An 18442-nucleotide genomic window follows, 5' to 3' on the forward strand; every position below is an offset into this window, starting at 1 on the left:
ACATTTCACTATGAACCTTCTTTTTGCTATAAAATTTTGTCACATCTGGCAGAACCTATGTAGTTTGTGAGATCCCCATATATCCATTCTTTGAAGCACAAAATAAAGTCCAGAGACCTGAACTGACTTCCCCAGGTTTCCAAAGATCCCACTTTAAGCTTGTGACTAAGAAGGATCCTGTCTCTGCTCTCTGCACTCACAGCTAAGCAACTCTTCTAGAAACTTTTTATCCACATCTAATAACCTGAGGACTCAGTTTTAGCTTCTCTGAAGCCAGAGGAAGAGCCTCTCTGAGGGAAGATACCTATCCTCTCACCATACTGTTACTATATTTATTAGCCAGTATGAGTGATCTTTGAGGAGTTTTTTTAACCACTTGACATTTTTATTTTCTAAGTTTGCTCATATCTTTTTTAACATAAAGGAGTAATTACATTTCCTGATTCTTTAGCCTCCTCTCACTATACTCTTTCACCTACTCTCTGTAGCCAAATCAGATATTTTGGTGGTATTTGCTCATTGTACTTGCAGCTTACTTTATCAGAAATGCTCTTCTCCCAGATATCAGTTTGACTATTTAGTTAATCTATGTCTCCTCTCAAATGTTATGTCTTAGAGAACTCTTTCCTTACTGTCCTTAAAAAATGCTATTTGGTCCCCTAATTCTCTGTCACCTTACTCAGCTTAATAGTCTTCATAGCACTTTCACTACCCAAAACTATATTAAGTATTTGTTTTCTTGTTGTTAGTCTGTTCACTAGAATGTATACTCTATAAGGTCAGGAAGCTTAATAATTGTTTCTTCTCTATCACCAGTGCCTAGAACAGTTTTGGTATTACAAGTTTTGCTAAGTTTTTACTGGGTAGATGAGTGGATGAATTAATGAAAAAATTATTATAACCAAAAGAATACTTTTTTCTATTGTAATCTTTTCATTAGAATGTATAAGTCCTAGAATATGAGTTGAGACTTTTTTTTGTTTAGGTCACCTTGGTTCCGGCTTATAGAGGACCTTTAGCTTCTACTATGCCATACATCTACTCTGGTGCTTTCAGTAATTCTGTGAGGTTTTCCTTACTAATGGGCCAGAATTGAATGAATGAAATATTAGGAAGGGTTTGCCCAGTAGGACAAGGATGAATGTCATGTTTGCCATAGTGAAATCACCACTATTGTTAGATATGTTCACTTGTTCTATTATTCAACAATGGTTTCTTTTTTGTTTTATTACCAGTAGTCTAACAAATTACAGTGAGAGCAAAATAGGAAGTAGTTTGCCATTAACTTGACTGTTCAATGTTAGTTTGAATCTTGTAGGTTTGGCATAACTTTCTCTGTTTTGAAACTGAAGATGTAAAAAATTTTTTTTATGACTTGGGTGGGCTTGGTTTGATTTCATAATAGAATTAACTAACTTTTTTGTGATTATACTGGTGATTTCATCAGCAGAATGATAAGGCCCTCCCTCTCAACCTTGAAAACCCCACGAGTTATACTTCAGAAGCTCAAGAAGGATATTTAGGTGTTGATATCCAGGAGCTAGAGCTGGTATAGCAAAATGACTTAGTTCAAATATATTTCAGTATTCTCCTCTCACTGCTGCTTCCCACCTATCAACTGCCTAGCCACCATGTTCTCTGATGCTCCAAGGAATACTTTCTCTTCTGAACATTTTCTTTATTTTGTCTTCCCAGTCACAGCTGATATTGTTTATGTTCTGGTTTCTTAGAGCTCTTTTCTTCTATTTTAATGTGCTGTGTACCTTGTTTCATTTCAGTAAGGGTCTTTGGCAGTAATGCCTTTCTTACCCATTGGAATGATTCTTAATAGGTATTTCTTGCACGTTAACAGATTGTAGAACAGGCATATTAGGGGAGCATAAAGACTAATTTGTAAGTCAAGCCAGAAAGAAAGTATTCTGTAGGAATATAGTGGGAGCAGGGGGAGGAGCAGGCAGTCTTGAAAGATTCAAATTTTTTTCATAGCCAGTAGTTAGAAATTTTAGGCATGTTTTTCAACTTCATTTTTCTAAATAAAATGGGTTAAGTCCTTTTTTATTTTAATGCCCTACCAAGTATGTATATGATATTACAGTAGTATCAGACGTTAAAAAAATTTATTCCAAGATAAAGTTGTAAACTTTCTAAGTTCTTGTCATTCATGTACAGACTTCCTAAAGTGCTGCATTCTTACCATGTTTTTCAGTATGCAAATATGCTTGCCATAAGAAATGCTGTCTGAAAACCACAGCCAAGTGCTCTAAAAAGGTAAGAAATTATCACCTCTTAGTAATAAATAACAGATCTGTTGATCTTTTCTGCCTTGTGAAAAAAATCAAGTCCTCATTAATGGTTTTGTAGAGTAGTGATTTTCAAACTTTTTGAACAAATCACAGAAATAGTTTGTCATGATCCAGCATATATGTGTATATATATATATATATTTGTATAATTGAATTGATTTTTCTGGAACTATATTTACCTTTACTACTTGGGAGAGCTACTAAACTGGATCCACTGCTGACAGTTTATTAAAACACTGCTTTTAAAGATTTCCTACTTCATTAAATACTCAGAAGTCTTCCTAGGAATTGTTTTGAAAGTGGTAGGCTGTAACTAAAGAGTTTAACATGAATAGCAAAATCCACCAGCCCATTGGTGTTTTTACATATTTCTACTTGGATACACAGAGATCTAAAAGATACTAAACATGTACTCTAATACTTTATGTTCAAGGAAGCAATGATTTTTGAAAGATTTCAGGGTTATATTGATATATAATCATATTTTTTTACTTATTAGTCATATACTGACAGTTGTGACAGTGCTATGCAAATCTGAACTATAATATAAATGTGTGTGTTGTTTATAGTCCATGTACAGAATTTGCATCTGTTCTAAATTAGTAGACAAATTATGACAAGGTACATCAAGAAATTTTATTCAAGGCTTAAAATACAATGAAGGTGGGACATTTGCTTCCAGCTAAGTTGGAATAGCTTGTGGGAGACTAATATCTATGCTGAGAACATCTGAAGAAAATGTTGCTGCATATCAGAGAGCTGCCCAGGCAGATTGGGCTCTTGTGGTGTAGATCTAGGAGAGAAGGTAATTACAGAGTGGTGAATCTATGTCTGTGAGATGTTTTTTTGTCCTAGTGGGAATTTGTCAATATTTGCTATAGGACAAGAAACCAAGGTTCTGGGTAGAGGGCCACATTGAAGAATTAAAGAAGTCAGGGGCGCCTGGGTGGATCAGTGGGTTGGGGCCTCTGCCTTTGGCTCGGGTCAAGATCCCGGGGTCCTGGGATCGAGCCCCGCATCGGGCTCTCTGCTCCGTGGAGAGCCTGCTTTCTCCTCTCTCTCTGCCTGCCTCTCTGCCTGCTTGTGATCTCTGTCTGTCAAATAAATAAATAAAATCTTTAAAAAAAAAAAAAAAGGAAGAATTTAAGAAGTCAGCAAAACTTTCAGGAATCTCATAGAGCGAGGGAGACAAAAGTTGGAGTTTGGGATTGCCAGGACTTGAGGGATCATGATCCAGACATAACCCTGAAATTTAGAGGGCATTCTCTCAAGACATTTTCTGAATTCTTAAGCTGCATAGGGTAAAATGCTAAGAAGCTAAATAGGAAAAAATGATTAGATTTTTCTGTAGTTTCATATTACCAAGGAAAGAAAAATTGGAGTTGTAATGATCCACCTTTAAACAGGGACCCTAATGAACACCCTACACTCTCAGTGAGACCTCTTAAGATCTATACTCTAGGAAAGGGAGTGAATCATTGATAGGCAGGACTTTGTAAAACCTGAAAACTAGCTTTGAGGCAGTCCATGATTAGATTAAGACAATTCATTCCTTAATTTGGCTACCAAGAGAGAAAACGTCATCCAAAGTTTTATAATTTGTTTATATATAATTTCAGATATTAAGAAATGATACTGAGAAAAGAACAAATAGACAATATCAATAGACTCATAGATGACCCAGTTGCTGAATTATCAGACATGTACTTAAAATATTTTTAACTAATATGTTGAAATAATAGATACAAAGAAAATGTCTTTTTTATCAAAAAATGGAAACTGAGGCAAATGGAGATTCTAGAAATAAAAAATGCAGTTGGAATTATAAATTTAAAAAATGGGCTCATCAGCATATTGGTCATAGGAGAAGAGAAGATTGGTGAACTGAAAGATAAGTTAGTAGAAATATCCAACACAGAGAGCAAAAAAAGAATGGGGAAGTACAGAAATAAACATGACATACAGGAAAGGATGAAAGGTTCTTAAATGTGTGTAATAGAAGTTTAAGAAGAAAGGAAGGACAATGAGGGAAAAGCAGCATTTTAAGAGATAAGAGCCAACACATCAAGTCACAAGTTCATGAACCATTTTTAGCCTAAAATGGGCTATATACAAAGAAAGTCACACCAGATGCACAATGCTCCAAGTAAAAGAAAAAGAAACTTCTTAAAAATAGTCAAAGGGGGGGGAAGAAACAGTGCTAAAGGAGCAGTGAAAAAGACTGACAACTGACTTCTTGACAGAAGTTATGGAAGCCAAAAGATAGTTGCCTGGTATATTTTAAGTGTTTTAAGAAAATAAAGCTCAGATTCTGTACCCAGTGACAATAGCCTTCAAAAGTGAAAATGATGTGAAGACATTTCCAAACAGAGACTCAAAATTTGTCACCAGCTGACCTGCACTAAAAGCCGTACTAAAGGAAATACTCCAGGCAGAAGGGGCATTATCTTGGACAGAAACAGAAATGTAGAAAAGAGTGAAGAGAAACGCAAAGAGTAAATAATATTTGTAAATTCAAATGAATATTTATTAAAAACGTAATGTCCTGTGGCACTTAAAATTTAGAGTTGACCCTTGAACAAGAGGTTTGAACTGCATGGGTCCAAGTACATGGATTTTTTTTTTTATAAAAACAGTTCTATAAATGTATTTTCCTTTTGATTTTCTTAATAACATTTTCTTTTTTTTTTTTTAAGATGTTATTTATTTATTTGACCGAGAGAGAGAGAAAGAGAGAGAGGTCACAAATAGGCAGAGAGGCAGGCAGAGAGAGCGGGGGAAGCAGGCTCCTGACACAGGGCTTGATCCCAGGACCCTGAGGTCATTACCTGAGCTGAAGGCAGCGGCTTAACCCATTGAGCCACCCAGGCACCCTTAATAACATTTTCTTTAGCTTACTTCATTGTGAGAATACAGCATATAATGCATGTAACATTGAAAAATGTGTTAATTGACTGTTTATAAGTAAGGTTTCCAGTCAGCAATATGCTATTAGTAATTAAGTTTTGAGGATTTTGAAGTTGCACACAGATTTTTGACTGCACAGGAAACTGGTACCCTTAACTCCCACATGGTTTAAGGGCAAACTGTGTATAGAATTAAAATACCTGACAACAACAACACAAAAAGTAGTTGGGTAAATGGAGTTAAACTACTCTAAGGTCCCTGGGTTATCTGGGAAGTGGTTAAGGTGTTAAAAATATATTCGATTTAAATATGTTACAGATATTTGTTGTAGTAACCACTAATAGAATAACAAATTAAATATATATCTTAAAAGCTAATAAAGATGGGAGAATGGAAAAATAAAAAAAAATACTTGATTAATGTAAACAAAGACAAGATATGAGAGAACAAATGAATTAGGTCAATAAAGAAAATACATAGATTGGTAGGTGTAAGTCCAAATATATTGGTGATTACTCTAAATGTTTTTAGGCAAGATACTTTCAATTAAAAGACTAGGTTAAAACCAACTGAAAATTCTCAGATGATATGCTGTTTACAAGCAACATACTTAAATATAAAGATACAGAAAGGTTAAAAGTAAAAGGATAGATATAGCATGCAAAGACTAACCAGTAGGAAGGTAGTGTAGCTGTACTAAGATTAAGGTGTATTTTAGGGCAGGAAACATTATTTCAGATGAAGATGTTTCATAGTGTTAAAATGGTCAACCCATCAGGGTGATATGAAAATTCTAATTTTAGAAAAGTCTTAACATTATTGCTTCAATATCTGATGGAAAAAATTTAGTAAGGATGTAAATGATACGAAAAACAAGATGAAAAAACTTGAACTAGTTGATGTGTATTGAACCCTACATCTTACAACTGCCTGAATACAGTCCTTTCAAGTGCATGTGGAACATTTGAGAAAATTGATCATATCTTGGGTCAAAAAGCAAGTCCCTACAAATTTCAGAGAGTTGAAAATATTGAGAGTACAGTTTTTGACCAGAATGAAATTAAGCTCTAAATTAACATAAGGATAACTAGACAGTCCTCAAGTATTTGGAAATTTAAGCTTGTTTCTAGGGGAACCAGGAAGGTGGAGCCCTCACATTTAAAGAGACAGAATAACAAACAGTCCTGCTGAGATACAGCATAGTTTTTTGAAAAATGCCTGGAATATATGGGAAGGAGATTTATTTCCTAATCTCAGAATATGTGCTGGAGAGGCAAGGATCTCTGCCCTAAATATGTATCTCAGATACATATAAGGTAAGCCCCTTAAGGTTAACAGCTGATTTTTCAGTAGAAACTTTGAAGGCCAGAATGGAATGGCATGATATATTGAAAATGCTGAAAGAAAAACCTGCAAGCAAGAATACTCTATCCAGCAGGGCTATGAATCAGAAGGAGAGATAAAGAATTCCCCAAACAAAAGTTAAAGGGATTCATCACCACTACGCTAACCCTACAAGAAATGTTAAAGGGGCCTCTTGAGTGGAAAGGAAAGACCAACCATAAGTAGGAGTAGTAAGAAAAGTAGGAAGCATAAAAGCAATAAAAATAAGTGTACCTATAAAAATCCACCAAGGGACTAACAAAAGATGTAAAATGTAATACCATATACCTAAAACATGAGGTGAGGAGTAAAGAATGAGGTCAAATTTCAGTGACCACCAACTTAATATAGACTGCTGAGTACATAAGATGTTATATATAAACCTAACAGTAACCACAAATTACAAACTGGTAAGAAAAAGAAATACAAGTATATCACTAAAAAAAGAGCTAGCAAACCGTGAGAGAGGAGAGCAAGAGAAGAAAGGAACAGAAAAGAACTGTAAAAGCTACCATAAAACAAGATGACAGTAAATACATTACCTATCAGTATTTACTTAGAATGCAAGTGGACTAAATGCTCCAATCAAAAAACGTGGTGTGTTGGAATGATTAAAACAACAGCAACAACAACAAATAAGTCCCATGTGTATGCTCCCTACAATAGACTCATTTCCAACTTAAAGACACTTGCAGATTGAAAGTGAAAGGATAGAACAGCGTTTGCGGTGCAAATCGAAGTGAAAAGAAATCCAGGGTAGCAATACTTATATTGGACAAAAAAGGCTTTAAAACAGACTGTTAGGAGGATCTGACTGACTCAGTTGGAGAAGCATGCAACTCTTAATCTTAGGTCATGAGTTCAAACCCCATGTTGGGTGTAGAGATTTCTAAAAAAATTAATAAAAACTTTTTAGAAAATAAAAAAAAAAAGACTGTTAAGAGACAAGAAGACTATATAATCATAAAGGGAACATCCAACAAGAAGATGTAACAATTGCAAGTATTTATGCATGCAACATGGGAGCACCCACAATATATAAAGCACCTAGTAACAAACATAATAGTAAGGGACTTTAATACCCCACTACATTAATGGATAGATCATACACCGAGAAAATCAACAAGAAAAGAGTGACTTTGAATGACACATTGGACCGGATGGATGTAAAAGATATATTCAGAATATTCTATCCCTAAAACAGCAGAATACATATTCCTTTCAAGTGCACATGGAACATTCTGCAGAATAGATCACATATTAGACCACAAAATAAGTCTCAACAAATTCACAAAGATTGAAGTCCTACTGTGTATCTTTTCTGACCACAATAATATGAAACTAGCAATCAACAAGAAAAAATCTGGAAAGAACACAAATACATGGAGGTTAAATAACCTGGTACTAGATGATGAATGGGTCAACCAAGAAATCAAAGAGAAGTTTAAAAAAATACATGGAGGGGCACCTGGGTGGCTCAGTGGGTTAAAGCCTCTGCCTTCGGCTCAGGTCATGATCCCAGGGTCCTGGGATCGAGCCCCGCATCGGGCTCTCTGCTCGGCAGGGAGCCTGCTTCTCTCTCTCTCTGCCTGCCTCTCTGCCTACTTGTGATCTCTGTCTGTGAAATAAATAAATAAAAATCTTTAAAAAAAAAAATACATGGAGATAAATGAAAATGAAAAACCAAACAGTCCAAAATCTCTAGGAGGCAGCAAAATCTGTTCTGAGGAGGAAGTTTAGAGCAATATAGGCCTACTTCAAGAAGCAAGAAATATGTCAGATAAACAACCTACCCTTATACCTAAAAGAACTAAAAAAGAAGAAACAAAACCGAAAACTGGAAGAAAGAAAGATTAGAGCAGAAATAAATGAATAGAAACTAAAAACAAACAAACAAACAAACAAAAAAAAACCCAACCACCAATAGAATAGATCAATGAAGCCAGGAGCTGGTTCCTTGAAAAGATCAACAAAATTGATAAAACTTTAACCAGACTCATAAAACGTAAAAAAGGACTCAAACAAAATTGGAAATTAAAGCAGAAATAACCACTGACAGCATAGAAATATAAAGGATAATAAGAGAACATTGTGAAAAATTGTATGCCAACAAATTGGGCAACCTAGAGAAATGAATATATTCCTAGAAATATATAGCCTTCCAAAACTGAATCAGGAAGAAATAGAAAATTGAACAGACCAGTTATAAGCAATGAAATTAAATCAGTAATCAAAAACAAAAAACAAAAAGAAGTCCAGGACCAGACAGCCTCACAGGTGAAATATACTAAACATCTAAAGAATAATTAATGCCTATTCTTCTTAAACTATTCTAAACAACAAGCAGGAAAGCTTTCACATTCATTCTGTGAGGCCAGCATTACCCTGATATCAAAACCAGATAAAGATAGTACAGAAAAAGAGAACTATAGGCAAATATCCCTGGTATATATAGATGCAAACATCCTCAACAAAATATTAGCAAGGTGAATTCAACAATACATTAAAAAAGTCATTCACCATGATCAAGTCGGACTTATTCCTGGGATATAGGGGTGGTTCAGTATTTGCAAATCAATTTGATATATCATGTCTGTAAGAGAAAGTATAAAAACCATATGATCATTGCAATAGGTGCAGAAAAAATTTGACAAAGTATCCCATCCATTCATGATAAAAAACCTTCAATAAAGTAGGTTTAGAGGGTACATACCTCAATGTAATAAAGGCCACAAATGAAAAACCCACATTTAACCTATACTCAATGGGGAAAAACTGAGAGCTTTTCCTCTAAGGTCAGGAACAAGACAAGAATGTCCACATTCACCACTTCTATTCAACATGATATTTGAAGTCCTTGTCACAGCAATCAGACAAAAACAAAAATGAAGGGCATTTTTCCAAACAATACATGCAGATGGCCATCAGACATAGGAAGAGATGCTCAACATCATTCACCATTAGGGAAATGCAAATCAGAAGCACGTGAGATATCACCTCATTCCCATCAGAATGGCTAAAACTGAAAAAAACACAAGAAATAACAAGTGTTGCCAAGGATATGGATAAGAAGGAACCCTTGTGCAATGTTGGTGGGAATGCAAAGTGGAGCAGCCACCTTGGAAAACAGTATAGTGTTTCCTCAAAAAGCTAAAAGTAAAATTACCCCATGATCCTGTAATTCCCCTATTTCGTATTCCCAGTGAATATGAAAACATTAATTCAAAAAGATATATGCACCCCTGTGTTTATTGCAGTATTATTTATAATAGCCAAATTATGGAAGCTACCCAAGTGCCCATTGATAGATGAACACATAAAGAAGATGTGGTATATATACACAATGGAATATTACTCAGCCATAAAAAATGAAATCTTGCCATTTGCAACAACAATGGATGGGTCTAGAAGGTATAATCCTAACTCTGAAGTAAGAAAAAGACAAGTACCATATGATGTAGAATTTCAGAAACAAAACAAGGAAAGAAAAAAATAGACAAACCAAAAAACAGGCTCTTAAATATACAGAACAAACTGATGGCTACCAGAGGGGAGCTTGGTTGGGGTATGGTGAGATAGGTGAAGAGGTTTAAGTGTATACTTACCATGATGAGCACTAAGTAATGTATAGAATTGTTGAATCACTATATTGTACACCTAAAAGTAATGTAGCAGTGTATGTTAACTATACTATAATTAGGATTAATGAGAAAAAATTTCCCCCTGAAAAAAAACATGAAGTGATATAATTCACATTGAACAAATAAAAAATATTAAAGAGGAAAAACACTAGATAAAATTCAAAACTCACTCATTCAAACAAACCAACAAAAAATAATCTACCACAGAGTAGGAGAATGCATTTGCAGTTCATACATCCATCTTGGATCTACAGTATCTAAAAAGCACCTAAAAAATCAGTAAAAAAGGTAGTCAGCTGTGTAGAAAAATGAGCACATGGCTTAAGCAAGCACTTGACAAAAGACCAATAAACATGAAAAGGTTTTAATCATCAGGGAAATACAAATTGAAACTATAGTGAGATATATGCCCACTTGTACGGATAAAATGAAAAATGTCCTAACAAGGTTGTAGAGGAGCTTGGACTTTAATACATTACTGGCAAGAGTATAAGTTGGTGTAAGTAATCTTGAAGTTACTTGGCAGTCCTTATCAAATCTGAACATAAGGATTTCTGATGACTCAGGAGTACCACTCCCAGATACATACCCAACAAATATACATAGATGTTTGTGCCAAAAGACAAAAGAGCATTCTTATCAATACCAACCTATCCCCAAACTAGAAGAAAACTAAATGTCCATCAGCAGTAGAATGTATAAGTAAATTATGGTATAAAAAAAATTATGGTATATGATTGACTCTTGAACAACATGCTCCACACAGTGGAAAATCTGTTTATAACTTTTGACTCCCCCAAAACTTAACTACTTATATAGCCTCCTGTTGTTGATTAACACATATTTTGTAAGTTATATGTATTATATACTGTATTTGCACTATAAAGTAAGTTAGAGCAAAGAAAATGTTAAGAGAATTATAAGGAAAGAAAATACATTTCAGGGCTGTATTTATTTATTTTTAAAGCTTATATTTATTTACTTGAGAGGGAGGGAGTTCAAGTACGATGGGGAAGAGCAGAAGGAGAGGGACAAGCAGACTCCTACTGAGTAGGGAGCCTGATGTGGGGCTCCATCCCAGGACCCTGAGATCATGACCTGAGCCAAAGGCAGAAGCTTAACCAGTTGAGGTACCCAGGTGCCCCATACTGTATTTATTGAAAAAAATCTACGTATAATTGGACGTGTATGGTTCAACCCTTGTTCAAGGGTCAACTATTTATATAATAGAATACTATATGAGCTTTAACTATTTTTACTCACAGACATGATGTTGAAGCCAGAAACTAAAGAGCACATACCATATTATTTTATTTATATAAAGTTCAAGAATGGATGAAGGTAACTCATGGTATACATATTATATGATACCATTAATATAATGTTCAAAAGTAGGTAAAACTAATTTCTACTGATAGGAGCACATACACTGGTTATTTGTGAAAATACAGAGTGGCTGGGATGGTTTTGAGAATTTCATACTGCTGATTGTATTCTGTTTCCTGACTTGGGTCCTGATAACAAGTGTGCATCAACTTTGTCAAAGTCTGTCAAGCTGTACACTTACAGTTTGTATACCTTTATGTATGTATGTCATACTTCAGCGAATTTTTATTTAAAATATATAAGGTAGTTTGGAGGGAAAATAACTATAAAAACATATGTTGGGCTTTTTTGTGTTTTTTTAAAAGATTTTTTATTTATTTATTTGACAGAGAAATAGGGAGAGAGCACAAGTAGGCAGAGCAGCAGGCAGAAGGGAGAAGCAGGCTTTCCATTGAGCAGGGATCCCAACACGGGGCTCGATCCCAGGACTCTGGGATCATGACCTGAGCCAAAGTCAGCTACTTAACTGACTTGAGCCACCCAAGCGCCCCACGTATATTGTTTTTACAAAGAAGACCCAATTAAATTTTTTTTCAGTTGAAAATAGTGAAGTTAATTTCTCTTAATTTTAAGAAATAGAATTTTTTAACATGTTTGCCTTAAATTAGTTGGTTTCAAATCAAATGATTTAAAAAAAATTTTAATACCCTCCAGTATTTTGGGTTCTTTTTGCTTTCACAGATCTTAATTGACATTGCTAATGCTCTGGGAATAGCCATAACATTTAAATAAATAGATTATGTATGTGTGTATATATATGCATGTTTATGTCACAATAACAGCAAGAAGTTTGAAGTTTGTTTTAATCATTGTAGCGAGCGGTATTTCTTTAACAGTTTATTGAGCATTTGCCATATATCAGATACTGTACTATGTGTCTTCATCTGTTACTTAATCTTTATAAGAATGCTGTGAGGTAGAAAAATGATAATTCTGTTGCAAATATGAAATTATATAAATAACCTAATATAGTGACAAGACAAAACTTTAATTTGCAACCTCTAAATATCTAAGTGTCCTTTCTCTTCTATCTCAGACCTGGAGAAACTTTTCAGAGATACTGCTTTATATTAAGATAACTTAACATGCTTCAAAGTAGACATGCTATTAATTCTCTTAAGAATTAAGCGCTGGAATGCAGAGTATATATAGGTGAAATTGCATAATAATATAAAACTTATGTTTTCCCTACTTAAAAGTCCCTGCTGCCTTTCTTTAGCTGTCAGGACAAGACCCAAAGTCTGTGCCTTAGTATTTGAAGCCTTTTGTAATCTCCCTGTCTAGTGTTTTCTTATTTTTAGTTCAGCCATATCAGATTACTTATAGTTTGTTTTGCCCAACTTTGTTCTGTGTTTTCCGTGCCCAAAAAGTTCTTGCCCTTTCTTCTTACGTATTATTTGCTTTCTAACAGTTAGGTTAGGCAGGCATCAGGTCTTCTCAAGGTCATCAGTAGTTACCAGCCCAATCCTTCCCAATCCAGATGTTTTACTTCCATGGTTCCATATTACCTAATAAATCTGTTGTTCTGTTTACTTATCACCACGCATTAACACTACTAGTCTTAACACTAGTCTTAGGGTGAAGACTATCTTCTCTTACTTGATTTTGTTTTCCTGTTACACAGCACATAAAGGACTAATGTACTAATATAAGACTGGAAGGGGAAATTAGGATCAATTCTTGATATCTTGAATGTTAGACTCAAGAATATTTACACCTTATTTTGATATATACTAGTTAACCACTAGTTTTTAGGAAACTGGATTGTGTATACTATGCAGTATATTAAAAGGGGAGAAAATGGATGTGGGGAAATTCACTAAGAAGCTGTTGGAAATCGTCTAAGTGGGCGGTCATGTAAGTTTGAAATAGGGTGGTGGCAATAGAATAGAAAAGAAAAAATAGGGTGTGCTGACTGACCACAAGAACTTGGCACTGATTGACTGAGGTCTAAAGGAGAGAATGTGTGTTGTGTAGAGAAGGAGAATGATGCAGGAGAAGGAAGAGACAAAAAAGATTTACAAAAAAGGTTTCAGTCTCAGAGGTAATATCTGGAGTTTTTCTTTTTTGTGAATTACTTCAAATAATCTTCAGGATAAGTCTTTTGCAGTTGCATAAGCTATAATTAGTAAGGTTATGTATGATATCAGATACACTATTAAAGTAAATAAGAAAAGGCTCGAACACGAATTGTGGGCCCATCTGTGTGCCTCTGCCTTTAGCTATGATATCGTTGTTCAGTTAAACATCCCTAAAGTTTACATGAACATTGAAGCATTCTTAAGCATCAGAAATTACTTACAGTTCTAATTTATAACAAACCAGACTTTCTAGCAGTACTTGGTAAATGTTTGGCATACAAAGTCTATCCCCTTTCTCCCTTGTCCAAATCCCAACTTTACATGAAGAGCTTTTTAAGAGGAAGGGAAACAGTAACCTTGTTGCCACTGCCTTCATTCTCTATCCCATTATATTTTGAGTGGATTCCTGATGGGAAAGGATTGAAGCTAACCTCTGACTTAATATATATTGTCAGTATTAACCATAATTCCCTTTAGCTCCAACTCTTAAAACTATGCTCATGAAACTTCAGGGAAATAAAAAGTAGTTCCTCATAAATAACTGGTTAAACACATTTAAAGATGTTTGAATGTATTTGGAAACAAAAATTTATCTTCCATTTAGTATGATCCAGAGCTGTCATCTCGACAATTCGGGGTTGAATTGTCCCGTTTGACCAGTGAAGAACGAACTGTTCCTTTAGTGGTGGAAAAGCTCATAAACTACATTGAAATGCATGGACTGTACACAGAAGGGATTTATCGAAAGTCTGGTTCAACTAATAAAATCAAGGAGCTTCGACAAGGTCTAGATACAGGTAAGATGGCGCTCTTCAAATCAAGACCAAATGCTTTTATTTAAATAGATCTTGTCATGCTTTTCAAGTTTTCATTACATGTTATTTTTTTGCATCTGGAAGAATGCCATCTTTTCTGTGGTGCTTGTTAATCATTTTGTGGCTTTCTAAAAGTCTTTGTTTTTGTGTGGTCAATTTGGCAAATACATATTGAGTGTATCATTTGTACAAGGCACTATTAGGTACTTGACATAGCTCTCATTTAAATTCTTAACAATTTGGTAAGATCATGGTATCCGTAATTTAAAAAGGAGAAAGTTTAGCTTCAGGGAAATTAAATGATGATCTGTTGATGATGATGTAATGTGCTGATATTTTTATGCTAATCTTCACAACAGTCCTGTGAATTAGGGATTATTATCCCTGTTTACAGAGAAAGAAACTGAGGCTTACAGAGTTTCTTGCCCGAAGACTCACCACCAATAAGTGATGAAGCTGGGATTTAACCCTAGATGTTCTGAATTCATAATCTAAACTCCTGTCTATTAATCTTTATTACTCTGACTTCAAGTGTCTTTCTGATGCATGTCCTCACCTTCCTACATTCATGACATAGTTATTTAAACTGTTAATTAGTGGATTGAACATGTACCTGTGTAGAGCTATAGCCTCAAATGTATATAGCCTCAAATGTATATGCAGGAGTTGGGACTTTGGTGTCATTGTCAACTTCTACTCTTTATTACTATAGGGAAGGAATAGATTTTGTTGTTGTTTTTTGGTTTGTTTGGTTTTTTTTTTTAAGATTTTATTTCTTTATTTGAGAGCTAGAGAGCAAGAGGGAGCAGGGAGGGACAGAGGGAGAAGCAGACTCCCAGCTGAATAGAACTCTGGGATCATGACCTGAGCCAAAGACAGACGCTTAACCTATTGAGCCACCGGCACCCTGAAATAGATGATAGTTTTGAATCACACTTAAATACAAAGTTTATCTCTGTGTCTCCAAAAGCTACCCACATGCTTTTTCCTTATAGTTTTTTGTTTTGTTTTGTTTTTAAAGATTTTATTTATTTATTAGACAGAGAGAGATCACAAGTAGGCAGAGAGGCAGGCAGAGAGAGAGGAAACAGGCTCCCCACTGAGCAGAGAGCCTGATGCAGGGCTCGATCCCAGGACCCCGGGATCATGACCTAAGCCGAAGGCAGAGGCTTTAACGCACTGAGCCACCCAGGCACCCCTGTTTTGTTTTGTGTTTTAATGAGCAAACCAGGGAGAGAGCAGCTCATATTTAGTCAGTATGAAAATAACAACACAAAATGCCTGGTAAAACTCAAGCAGGACATCCTGCCTACCAGAGATTCCATCTACTCTAGGTTAAAGGCAGTTGACAACAACTCGTCTCTCTTGTACCTTGTACTCAGCACAAGTTAAAAATCATTCATCCTACATCCTCCCAGTCATTTCTTTTGTATAACCTTGGGGAGTTTATAAGTGAAAACAGAGTAAGAGAGTAAAAGTATGTTCATTACATTTCCTGTGTTCACTTATTACTGTCCTTTCACCCTTAAAAATGACTTAAAATTAGCGTTACTTTTAGAAAATGTCTTCTGGGCCTTTTTCCCAGCTGCTGTCCAAAACATTGCTACTCAAAGCGTGGCTCACAGATCAATCCACAGTGTAAGTACAGAAACTAAGAGCAAGCATTTAGGAACATTTATAGTGGTATTTAACAGTTATTTAACGTGAAAGCATGTGATATTTTATTTTACATACCTGTCAGTCTGCAAGAGATTTGGAAAACAAAAAACCTATTCCTTGACCACAGTTAGAGGTGCTGTTACAAAGCATGGAATTAGATCGTAGAAGATACTAGTTTGATTAAGAACATGAAGGCTTCTTTTGGTGCTGATAGTTTTGAAAGTGAATTATTTGAAACTCTTTGTATGTTTGGGCTTTGTTGTTTAACTCATGTCTCTAAATAGATGCTGAGAGTGTAAACCTGGATGACTATAACATACATGTCATTGCAAGTGTATTCAAACAATGGCTTCGTGATTTGCCCAATCCACTCATGACCTTTGAGCTCTATGAGGAATTTCTTCGAGCTATGGGTAAGCACAGGCTTCCTGGATTCGAGGGAAGGCCTACACTTGGGAAAGGAATGCTGTCTTTATTATAAATTATTTAGCCATTCTCTAATGGTTTAGTCCATACAGATTCAAAAGTAAGCTTTTGACAGTCAATACAGAACTTATGGTGTATTCTCATCTAGTCAAATACTGAGTTTTGAGAGATTCATTAAAATGCCAGTCTCCTAAAAGTTTTCTGAGTACATCACTTCATTGCTTTTCACAAAGAGGTTTCAATACTAACAAGGGCTGGCTTATGTTATTTACATTGCGAATCTAGGCAAGAACTCTGCTGTCTATTTTATGCCAACCCTACCAGGTGATGGAGTTTAGTTTTTCAGTGCTGCAGATATGTAGAATGTTGCTGGAGGCCTGCTTCAAAGTATTTAGGCCCTGAGGCATGACTTCCCATATTCCCAAATTCCCATAAGACCAATTTATAAATTGCCTGGCAATTAATTACTAGGGAATCAATCTGCCACAAAATGTCTAAAAGAACTAGGACATCTCTTTCCCTTTGCTCTAATGAGGATTACTGGGATATAGATTAAAACTCCTGAGACTGCTTAATGGATATAGAACTCAAGCAAAGGAAGATTAGTGGTAATGGAGCTGCTCTCTTCCTGCCATACAGGTACACCTGCCTCTCCTAAAACTTTAAAATTTAGAATCAGGCTTCCCTGCAACCTAATCTGTTTAGGAGGAAGATGTAGCATAAGAGAGGGGGTATTCAATCTTACTGGCTGTCCTTAATCTTTTTAGGCCTTCAGGAGAGGAAAGAAACTATCCGTGGTGTATACTCTGTAATTGACCAACTCTCCCGAACTCATCTAAATACACTGGAACGCCTCATCTTTCATCTAGTCAGGTAATTTCAAGGAGCAAGGGAATGTATAATCGTTTTTCTTGGATTCTTTCCAGTAAGTGAAGAAATCCTTCATTTGGAAAACTGATAGATCTTCTTTTTCCTGTTTATAAAGTTAATGCCTCAAACAGGTGCTTACAGCTTACAATTCCTTGGAGCAGAAATCCTCAGCTGAGTTGGACTGTTGGGCAGGGACTTCTCTGCCCTATTTGAGCCATGTCACAACTTCAACCTCATGGTGACACTGTGTAGCCTAGCCTGTTCTCATTCTTGAACTAGAAAGTAGAAAAGAGGTATATGTCTTGATACAACGTGATTCATAGGAGGTAGGGTTTAGAGAATTGACTGACCAAAGAGACTTAAGGATGGTCTCTCTACTTTGAGTATAAATATCTGCAGTGGTTCGGAAGAGAGCCATCCTTATTTTGATAGATAAATCTCTGGCAAATATTACATAAATGTTAGGTGAATATCTGATATGACTGTCTGAGAATGCTTTATCGTCTCTACTCTGGATTCTTCAGATACGTTCCTCAGGTGTATGGTAGTGGGTCAGAAATTTTCCTTGGGATTTTTCCCTTGGGATTTTTCTGCTGGCCTGTATTGCATTTTCCAGAGGCAAAGGAAGAGCTTTGGGAAAGTCTGCAGATGTCTCCTTTCAACTGATATGAGTATCTTTCCAGTACTCTGCGGCAGATGTCATACATCTTCTTTCTCTCATGTCCTTTGCCTATATCCTCACTGCTGTCTCTTTTAATCCCCACTTCCATGATTTTTTTTATTCCTTAGGATTGCTCTACAGGAAGAAACTAATCGAATGTCTGCTAATGCTTTGGCCATTGTATTTGCCCCCTGCATTCTTCGATGCCCTGATACCATTGACCCACTACAAAGCGTGCAGGACATCAGTAAGACTACCACGTAAGGCCAGTTACTGTCACCTCCACAAGACCCCAGGGACTTTTGAGTCA

At 35.7% G+C, this 18442-nt stretch overlaps 1 protein-coding gene across 1 annotated transcript in view; it reads left to right on the forward strand.

Annotated features, from left to right (window-relative positions):
* MYO9A (myosin IXA) overlaps window positions 1–18442 on the forward strand; it is a 276631-nt gene that overhangs the window by 215432 nt on the left and 42757 nt on the right. Inside the window, exons 35-39 of the mRNA XM_080807816.1 lie at window positions 2207–2268; window positions 14306–14498; window positions 16460–16588; window positions 17369–17474; window positions 18261–18392. Of these exons, the coding sequence (XP_080663942.1) occupies window positions 2207–2268; window positions 14306–14498; window positions 16460–16588; window positions 17369–17474; window positions 18261–18392 (622 nt within the window). The remainder of the gene's footprint in view (window positions 1–2206; window positions 2269–14305; window positions 14499–16459; window positions 16589–17368; window positions 17475–18260; window positions 18393–18442) is intronic.

This window comes from Martes martes (assembly GCF_963455335.1).
Source record: "Martes martes genome assembly, chromosome: 7".
Taxonomy (NCBI): domain Eukaryota; kingdom Metazoa; phylum Chordata; class Mammalia; order Carnivora; family Mustelidae; genus Martes; species Martes martes.